The sequence below is a fragment of the Anser brachyrhynchus genome, assembly GCF_964034855.1.
Source record: "Anser brachyrhynchus genome assembly, chromosome: 27".
NCBI lineage: Eukaryota > Metazoa > Chordata > Aves > Anseriformes > Anatidae > Anser > Anser brachyrhynchus.
Genome location: NC_137720.1, coordinates 3,615,188 through 3,624,698, shown reverse-complemented (window position 1 = coordinate 3,624,698; position 9,511 = coordinate 3,615,188). Strand labels below are relative to the sequence as shown.

The following is a 9,511-nucleotide window of genomic DNA, read 5'->3' as shown; positions in this document are numbered from 1 at the left end:
GTGGGACCAGGCTGGGGGGGGGGGGTCACCGCGGGTCACTGCACGCTGACCCCGGCAGAGCAGGACCAGAACAACGGCAGCGCAGGGGCTGCGAGGACCAAAGCTCATTTATTTTTATTTTTTAAAAAAACAAGACCAAAGCCCGGGGTTTAAGGGAGCAGCACAAAACCACAAGAAGGGAGCAAGGAGCTCTTAGAAGGGGGGAGCCCTCCCTTGCCCTCTGCCCCAGCTGCTCTCCCTCCCGCCACCCTCCAGTAAAACCAGCTCCTTTTCTTGCAAATTCAGGTCCGGGTAGGGCTCGTCCCTTACCCCAGGGTGGGGACAACCCGTCCGCGCCCCCATTACCTGCTGCAAACACCAATTTCTGGCCGCCCCCCGAAACCAGCAGCGCCCCTTCCACCTCCGGGAGGGACGGAGGGACCGCACCGACCCCGACACGGGGGCTCCACACCTTCGCCCCCGGCTCAGGGGCTGGGGGTGCTGGAGTCGTAGCTGTCGATGAAGTCCTCCAGCTCCTGGAGGTGGTGGGTGCGCACCTGGCGCAGGTTGGCCCTCAGCGCCAGCCCCAGCGCCGCCTCCATGGAGGGCTCCTTCTGCAGCAGCATCGTGGCCACCACGGCGATGGTCAGGCTGAACTGCTGGTAGGACTGCAGGGAGAGGCAAAGGGTCAGCACGGGGCGCCCCAAAACCTCCCTGCCAGCAGCACGAAGCCCTCTTGGGGACTTTTTTTTCCCCCAGGGGTGACAGCCCCTTCCCACAGCACCTGGGGCTGCCCCACGGCTTGCCCATCACCCAGTGTCACCTTATTCCCCGTGGATTTTGAACCTCGAGGGTGTCCCCTTCTCCTTGGCTAGCCCCAGACCCCGCGTGTGCCCGCCAGGACTCACCAGCTCGATCTCCTTTTTCCTGGCAAGGACAGCGGCGGAGCGCAGGTCCGTGCTGGCCGGGGAGGGCGCGGAGAGCGTGGAGCAGAGCGAGGGCTGGCAGCCTGCAGCCTGGGCAGGGGAAAAGTGAGGGAAGGTCGGATTCTGTGAAAGGGAGAGGGAGCAGGCAACGGAACAGGAGCGGGGTTGGGACCGAATCGGGGCTGCTGGGGACCGGCCACCCTGAGGGGGCACCCACCGGGACCTCGCCACCCCCTTCCCTCCCAGCACAGCCCTGGCAGCAGCGCCTCTGAGACCCGAGGGCCCCTCTAGCTGATTTCTCTTCCCCATTAGGCAGTAATTAAGCCACTCTGCAACACTCTCGTTTGCTTTGTTAAAGCTCCAGTCCTGGGGTCGGTCACGCTCCAGCGCACTCTCAATCCCCGAGTTATTTTTTTGGCCTTTCTCCAAGCCGTCTCCAATTTATCGGCATCTCCTGCACGGCCGACAGCAGGGCTGATACGGGCGCTGCATCCAGACAAAGCGGCGCTTTAACCCCAGCACATAATCCTGTGGCTGGGAAGGCCAGCGAGAAAATCCCCCCGGGGCTCCTGGGTTAAATTGGTGTTCCTGAGCCTCGCTGCAGGTGTTCCCAGGGACACGAGGGCACCGTTCCTGCCCAGAAGGGAGGGCAGCGCACGTACCAGCTCCGTCCCACCCACAGGAGGGTGCCCTGTCCCAGGTGACGCTGCTGGCTCGGTGCAGACATCGGAGCTGGCCTGGCTGGGCTGCGCATCGGGCTCCACAGCAGCTCCTGGTGAGACCTGCGAGTTTTCGGAGGGATGAAAGCCACCAAGAAGCATCAGGAGAGAAAGCACCCAGGGGAAGAAGGCAGCAGCTGTGCGAGAGCAGCGGGAGCCAAGCAAACGCTGCTGCCCTCACGAAGGGAAACCTCAGCAGGAGGAAACGCTACGGAGCAGCGCAGCCACGGCCTGAAACCCGTCCCACCACGGGCAGCTGCTGCCGTGCCCGGGAGAGCAGGCAGAGCCCAGCACCTACCTCCACACCCGGGCTAGCTGCGGCGCTGCCCGTCCCAGCAGGCTCCGGAGGGGCTGAGGGGCTGCGGGGTTGTGACCCAGCACCTGCTCCGGCCTCGGGGGCACTTTGGCTGCACGGCTCTACCTGCACAAAGCATTTCAGGTGCATTTCAGGTGCATTTCAGAGGCCGCAGAGGGCTGTCAGTGCAGCCCAGGCAGATGGGAAAATGAGGCTTATGGAGAGGGCTGAAAAATCCCACCTCCCCCGTGGCACTGCAATTAGGCAGAAAGAGGAGACAGATGCATCGGCTCGTACCTGCTCGAAGTCCTCCTCCTTCCCGGTACAGGTGTTCTCCGGCAGGACTGGCTCCGTTTCCAAAGCAGAGGGGCCCTGGCCCTGGCTGCCTGCAGCTTTCTGCCCGTCTTCTGGCTCGACCTGGGGACAGGGAACGGCATGAGGCAGGGACATTCATCTGTCCTGGGAAGAGCTGGGGAACAGGACAGACAGGGTGCTAAAACCCCAAGGAAACCAGGGGCTTCGCAGCCCCAGAGAAGCCAGGAAAACACCCCACATTCTGTCAAAGAGACAGTGAGCGAAAGGGCTGGGTGAGAGAAGCAAGATGTTACACGGGATGAAGGGATCCTCTGAGCCAGGCAGCTCCTGGGGGTGCAAACATCCCTGCACTTCATACCAGCTTTGCTTCTGCCGCTGGCTCCTGCTCCGCAGCCTGAGGATCAGTGGCTGGGCTCTTCTGCGGGGAGGCTGCTGGCGCGGGGGGCTCCGACACCTCTCCGCTCGCTGCCGGCAGGCCCTGCGGGAAATCACGTTGGTCAGGGGCACGGCAGCACCACGAGAGCCACGTGGCCACAAAATGCGGGTCAGCGCCGCGTGCTGGAGGCAAAAACCCACCTCATCCACCTGCCCCCCGCTCTGCACGCTGTCTTTGCAGGCGCTAGCTGGCTGGGGAGCGTCAGGGTGCTGCGGCTCCTCCTTGCCTCCTGGCTGGCTCTGCTGGGGGCAGGACTGGGAGGACTTGGAGGACGCGTGCTTCCCTGTGGAGCGAGAAGCACAACGGGACCGAATCCACCAAATCCTAACCCTTGCCACGGAGATGCTGCTGGCTGCGCACACCGTGGCAGCGCCCTGGGCATCCCCAGGCAGGCGCCGTCGTGGCAGCACGAACCTTTGGAGAGCTGGGGAGAGGCCGGGCCGTGGTACGCCGACGTCTCTTGCTGGACATGGCGAAGGAGTCGGCAGCGTTTCTGGCGCAGGCCACGAGAGCGCCAGGGCGGGCAGCCTTCCTGGAAGGCTCCTTGCTCCCTGCAGGGTTAAAGACAGCCCCCGTGGGAAATTTAGGCTGGCGGGGATCTCTGGTGCAACCTCCCACCCGGAGCAGGGTCAGCGTCGCTGCTGCATCGCCCTGGAGCAGTATTTACCCCGCCTGCTGCCCCTAGCCCTCCGCTGCGCGCCACAGCTGAGCCTGGCCTCGTTTGTGCGTGCTGGGCAGCCCCCTCATCCCCAGGGGGGCCACCCCGTGGGAGCTGCGCTCAGCCCGGACCCGCAGCCTGGTGCGGGATCCGTCCCCTTCTCCAGCCCGTGCCCCCTGCCCTCGGTGCGGGCACCCACCATGGGAAGTCGGCGGGGTGCTGCTCCTCTCTGGAGAACTCAGACCAGGCGAAGCAGCCCGGGGCAAACAGCGGCGGCACCTGCGGGGAGCGGCAGATTTAGGCACCGATCCCGGGGCACCGCGCCTGGCACAGCCACGGCCCCGCCAGCCCTCCCCAGCCCGCCTCCCCTCACCCCCTCACCGGGTACGAGTCCTCGGTAAAGTTTTCCTCGGGTCTTTGGTACTCTTCTCTGTAGTGCCAGGGGGGTGGCGGACGGGGACAGTCGTGCGGTGCCCATCTCCTGTCCTCCTCCATCCTATGGAAGTTGGCGGGGCCGGGGAAAGGCCGGGGGTGCCGGGGACCGGGCTGCCAAGGCAAGGCACCGCTGGTGAGGCCTTGGGGCGGCACATTTAGGGCAGCTCGCTTAGGGCAGCCACGTGTCCGCGGGCTTTCCAGCAGGAGTTTTGGTTTTACTCCTGTTCTCCCTTCCCGCTGTGGCTCCAAGCTCTTCCTTTCTCCTGCTTCCAGGGGAGCCTCAGTTTTGGTCACCCTAAATTTGCAGGTGACCCCTGTCCTGTCCCGCTTGGCCGGGGAGGAGATAGGTTTGTTTGAATCTCTGGGTCGGAGGGCGAGACACTACGAGTCTTTCAGGGTTTCAGCAAGGTTAAACTTTGACTGACGGTTTCCTGAGGAATTATTAGACGCTGGGCAAAAGCACGTATGTTCCAAATAAAGAAAAAATAAATAAATATAGGGATTGAGAGAGAGAGAGAGGCATCGCCACCCGTGGATCCCGTGTTGACTCGGCCTCTTCAGGCTCTCAGGTGGTGGGCGCACACCCAGGCGCTTTGGTGTCAGGGTTTCTCAAGCTCAGTCCCCACCTCTGTGGGCAGATCCAGGAGTCCTACACAGCCCTTTCCCGGGCCTGCATGTTTCATATTGGGAAATGTTTGAGAAATGAGTCCGGGGTAGTTCTGGGGGTCTGAGAGAGATGCTGCCCTGCCTTCGTGAGGCCCGCTCCCTCACCTTTGCCCCTGTCAAGGCAGATGGCTAAGACATAACGAGAAGTGCGCTGCGGTTGCTCGGGGGAGCTGCACCCCACAAACCCCAAGAGCCCTGCCCTCATCCCCTTACCGGGTGCCTGTTATGCCCGCCTCTCCAGGGCTGGCGCTCCCACGGCGGCTCGTGCCAGTTGTCCTGGGGGCTGGGAGCGTGGGGTCTGGGCTGCCACGGACCGGGCTGCAGGGAGGACACGGGGAGCAGAGAGCAGGATGAGGCCCTCCCCTCCGCCGCTGCCTCTCTCCGAACCAGAGGGATGCTGAGCCCAGAGCCCACCCAGCCGAGCTCCCAGCCAACTCCCAGTCCTCCCAGTTCCCCCATGCGCCGCGGTGATGCTCCCTCAGCTCCTCAGCATCCCAAGGGCTGGGGCAGCGGGCGCCCATCCTCACCACCCCAGAGAGGAGCCCCACGGAGCCCCCGCGCTCCCACCACCACCACCACCACCTACCTCCCAGGGAGCGGCCGGGTGCCCCCTCCTGCGGCACTTGTTGGAGAACATCTCGCCGGCACGTCTCACGAGGAGGAGGCCCTCGGGAGGTCAGCGGCGCTCAGCTGCGGAGGGAGAGGTGTGGGAGAGCGCGTCCCGCAGGACGGACGTCACCATCGGCTCGGGGACAGCTTCCTGCTGGGGGCAAAGCAGACCTCCTGCTCCTTGTCCCAGGAGGGGACGCGGGACCCCCCCCGTGCCAGCGCTGCTCCCCGGCACCGCACACCTCTGCTCCCCGCTTTCCCTGCCCAGCCCGGGCTCTGCCCGCTCGCGGCGAGGTTTCCGTCACCCCGTGCAAAGCGCACGGGGTCAGGGCGCCCGGCGGCACCACCCCGCTATTGTTCCCTTGGGCTCGCAGCCGAGCCGCACGGCTGCCCCGGCGCCAGGCACCGCTCGGGCTCCCCGTGGAGGCGAGGGTGTCCGAGCCCTGCGGGTGCGCCCAGGCACTCTGCAGACCGGGCACAGCGCTTGCGGCTTCCCCACCGGCGGGCAGCCGGGCGTTTATCCCACGGGACGCCGTCGGAGCGAGCGGGGGCCAGCTGTGACCCCACAGCAGCCGACCTAACCCCAAGCAGCCGGCTCCCAGGGGACGCGGGCAGCCTCATGCCAGGAGTCACCAGAGACGCGGCGCACGCACCGATCCCTCGATCCCTCGCCCCACAGGTCGGCAGGGAGCAAGCGAGGAGAGTACGGAGAGCGAAAGCAAGAAGTTAAGCCTTTTTGTCCCCAGACTGAGGTTTTACCTGGCAGGGCAGGCCCAGGTGGGCCTAGAAGGGAGCTCACCGCCTGGAAACAGCCCCAGCGAGCAGCGGAGTCAGCAGGGCCGGGACCCCCTGCGTGCAGAGGGCCCTTCCCTCCCCCGGGGGGCTCTCAGCAGCTCCCCTTGCTGAACGCGACCCAGCAGCAAGCGGCAACTGGGTGCTAATTTTCGCCCATGAAGCTTCCCTCGGTTGGCCCCCTCCTGCCCATTTATTTCCTGGGAGGGGCCACACGCCGGACTGATGCCCTCGAGGAGCTTCTGCTATTTGCGGAGCCCTTCTTCAGGCTGCCTGCGGCTGGTGAGAACAAACACCCCTCCGCAGCGGGTGTGCTCGGCAGGACCACCAGACACCCGCCCCCCCCCCGAGGGCCGCCCGGCCCCCCCAGGGCAGTCCTGCCGGTGTTCCCAGACCGGCCTCTGATAACCGGGGACGGCCGATTCCTTCTCTTTACCTCCCCTCCCTCGTCAAACGAAGCGCAGTTGGATGCAAACCTCCCAGATCGCCGCGCCGCACCAGCCGCTCCGCCAGCCCTGCCGCAGGGAGCCCACCTCTGGGGGTCCTGCAGGGCTGTTTGGGGTGGGGGGGAGTCGGGCACAAAGCCACCGTGAGACCCCCCCCATCCCCATCCCCAGCGCCTGCCTCCCTCCGCCTGGCTTGGTCACGGCCACGCGGTCCCCAGGATGCCCCCAGCCTTGTGCCGGGGGTATTTTGGGGAGCAGGGCACCCCAGCGGCGCGGCTGCTCCGGCACAGCCCGAGGAGGCGAAAGGGAAGAGGCGAGAGCAGGGTCTGGGCAGCGCGGTGGCACCGGTGCGGGCCACGGCCCAGCGCGGAGGGACGCTGCCGTCGTCGCACCCACCTCTGCGGACGCCGGGAGCAGCGAGAGGTTCGCCGAGAGCCGCTCGGGGACGACGACGTGGCGCCGGGGGCCGCTCACCTCCCGGCACCGCCGCCGGGCTCGTGGCCTGCTCGCAGCATGGCCGGCCCCCCACGCGGCGCCAGGCACGGAGCCCGCGGCAGCTCCGAGGCTTTCCCGAGGCTGCCGCCGGTCGAGGCACCCCTTCCCGGTGCGGCCAGGCGCGAAGCAGCTCCGCCGGGGCGCCTACAGTCTCTCCTCATCCCTCTCCGGCTGCATTTCCACTGGGAATGGCGTCCCCGGTTTGTTAGCGCCGGGCAGATGTGTCAGTGCTAGGCGCAGGCACCTCGCCCAGGCGTGTAACGAGATGCATGGCTTTCCTGACGCTTAACGAACATCTGCTTCGGCTCAGGTCTGACAGTAGCTGTGGGTTTGGCTGGGGGCTGGGAACGCGTTGATAACGAGCTGGCCCAAACTGGTCTGCCCAGCAATGCAAAACTCAGAGCGTAAATCCAAGTTTGTGACCTTGTAGGAGGGTAGGAGGGGAGACGGGGGAGTAGGGAGACTCGGAGCGAGTTTGCTGAGCCAAACGTTAGGAAAGGAGGAGATAAAAGGAAAAGCCCAAAGCCCGAAGCAGAGCAAAATCCTTCAGAGATGCCAAACGAGCAGTGCTGCTCACAGGGATGGGGCAGCTCGTGGCCCGTTGGAGCTGGCTGCCTCTCAACGCTGCTCCCACCGGGCAGATAACACACAGCTCTCCAGCTGGTCGGTTAATTATAGTCTCTAATAGCTATAAATCAATTAACTAACTGGGTGGATCAATTAGCTCTCGGGGATTTGGGAAAAGAGTACGGCAGCGTGGACAAATTGTCTGCAGCATGGACAAATTGTCTGCAGCGTGCCCGGCGTGGCAGCACATCACCCTCAGGAGGGGAAACGCGCAGCTACGGCAGCTCCTCGGCTGGCGCACGTCTTCCTACCAGAGTCAGGTCCTCCTCCTGGTGACCCAGCTGTCCCCGAAGAGGAGGATAAATAAATAGCTCCCGGGGACCACGGGGACGGTGTCCCCTGGAAGAGCAGGCTGCCTCACCCAGGATGGGCACCACAAAATTTGGCCCGGGATTCCTGTCGATTGTCCGATTCCTTGCAGAGCCTCCAACGCTTCTTCACGGCCGTTGTCCGTCTTTCTCATCGAGCTTTTAATTGCAATTAAGTCTGCGGAGCCCGTGCACGAGAGAAACTGCAGATGCAGAGGTGGCTTGGGGAGCAAAGCGTAAGGGGAAGACTGGAGCAGGGTCAAGCCCTGGCTCGATGCGCTCATCTCGTCCCAGTTCGGGCAGTGAACGTCCTGCCCTGCCGACAGTCATCAGTCACGGTGACCCTGGCACCTCGTCACTGCAGCACGGTGTTGTTTGACATGTAACCACACGGGCACAGTAATATATAACCTGCTGTCAAAGAGAAAAGAGCACGCAAATTGCAGCAGGGATGTCTGCAATTACAGTGAGAGCAGTAACAGTGCCAGGGTCGTACGATAAACCTGGGTGGCTGCGAACACCATGGGCACTGCAGGAACACCAAAATTAGGCACCTTCGGAGGGAAAGCGGTGGCAGTTCTGTGGTGGCAGTTCTTGTGCTGAGAGGATTTCTCATCTCCTGAGAGCACGAGGGTGCTGCACTGCAATATCCTCCTGGTCCTGCCGAGGGCACCGTGACTGTGCTAGGATGTGCTGCGGCTTGGCCGATCCAGCGCAGGGCACAAATCCCTGGTGTAGCGTTGATCCTACTGCTCCCTGTTTGCTCCAGGCAGGCAAAATCCCAAAATTCAGCACTGCACGTAGTGCCTTTCCCTCTGTCCTCCGTGGCCATCCTTCTGTCCGTAGCCGTGCGACTTCTGCTGCAAAGCTGAGCCTTTGGCATCTGCCCTAAACTGGCCAGACCCCAATTTGCAAGGTTTGCAGTCCCTGGGGACAACAGCAGAGACTGAACGGTGCCAGTCGCCTGCGTGGGCTGTGTGTGTCCCCCGCGACGAGGATGGCCCAAAGCCACTGCAAGTGCCCCAGACAGAGGTGGGAAAGTTCCCCGCGGAGCTGGCAGAGAACAAAGTTTTCCAAATAAGCTGTGAGGGCTGAAACAGCAGCTCCGGGAGTGGTGGAACAGGCTTGTGAAAGGGCAGACCCCAGGGGCTAAGGAAAGCAGGGAAGAGTGGGATGAGGCAGAACTGAGAGCGGTTACAGTTCTGCGAACTGCAGCGAACGAGCAGGAAGGAATCGAGAAGAAATAGGGAATTTTTACGAAGTGCCTGGCAGCACCGCGGAGCCAGAGCCAAGCAAGAGGAGCCTGCACAAACCTGTGCCCAACTACTGCGAAGCCTCGGGGGTTACAGGCGCTGGCGATAACCTGCAGAAGCTGCGTGCAGGCAGCCGGGAGCTGGGCAGTTCAGCAAAGCGAACAAGAAATTGTACGAAGCTACAGAAACACGCAGGGAGGGACGGAGGAAACGGGAGAGATGTTTTCCAAACAACACTGCTGGAACGCCGTCCTGCCCACGCTCACACCGAGCAGTGCCCTTTGGAGCGCAGCAGCGTGCGTTACAAACCGCGGCAGCCGTGCCTGGAAATTTCCCAGTCAGACACATTTACAGCCCACGCAGCGTTTCAGGCATCCCCCCCCTGCTTTCTACGCATTTTTCTCTTATCTTATCTCGCATCCTGCAGGCAGCAAGCCCCGGGCAGCGGCACGGCCGCCCTTATCACCCGCTGTGCAAACCTCGTTCCCAGGCATGTCAATTGTCTGGTCCTGCCGGCGCTGGCTCGGCCGGGAGGTGACAGCGTTCACCAGG

The 9,511-nt window shown here is 63.6% G+C and overlaps 1 protein-coding gene across 6 annotated transcripts; it reads right to left on the bottom strand.

The window, feature by feature from the left end:
- Positions 1 to 86: 86 nt before the first annotated feature.
- On the bottom strand, positions 87 to 8,983 carry LOC308183175 (uncharacterized protein). Of its 6 annotated transcripts, none has more exons than XM_080568905.1 (13): positions 6,673 to 8,983; positions 5,016 to 5,192; positions 4,643 to 4,747; positions 3,710 to 3,874; positions 3,528 to 3,607; positions 3,085 to 3,221; positions 2,811 to 2,953; positions 2,593 to 2,712; positions 2,217 to 2,336; positions 1,923 to 2,045; positions 1,568 to 1,687; positions 888 to 995; positions 87 to 647 (listed from the first exon to the last, which is right to left on the bottom strand). In XM_080568905.1, the coding sequence occupies exons 2-13, from the start codon at positions 5,064 to 5,066 to the stop codon at positions 465 to 467; spliced, it is 1,455 nt and encodes a 484-aa protein (XP_080425031.1). In that variant the 5' UTR covers positions 5,067 to 5,192; positions 6,673 to 8,983; the 3' UTR covers positions 87 to 464. The 6 variants fall into 6 exon arrangements, with proteins under 6 accessions (XP_080425031.1, XP_080425028.1, XP_080425032.1 ...); XM_080568902.1 differs by having other exon boundaries at positions 5,016 to 5,189; XM_080568906.1 differs by having other exon boundaries at positions 5,016 to 5,119.
- Between the last annotated feature and the right edge of the window lie 528 nt (positions 8,984 to 9,511).

Bases quoted from the DNA above. Each gene is read 5' to 3' on its own strand.
- LOC308183175 (XM_080568905.1), bottom strand. From the start codon at position 5,066: ATGTTCTCCAACAAGTGCCGCAGGAGGGGGCACCCGGCCGCTCCCTGG. The intron at 3,222-3,527 runs GTGGGTGCCCGC...TTAACCCTGCAG, and splicing joins CACCCCGCCGACTTCCCATG to GGAGCAAGGAGCCTTCCAGG. The intron at 2,713-2,810 runs GTGGGTTTTTGC...GATTTCCCGCAG, and splicing joins GCGGGGGGCAGGTGGATGAG to GGCCTGCCGGCAGCGAGCGG.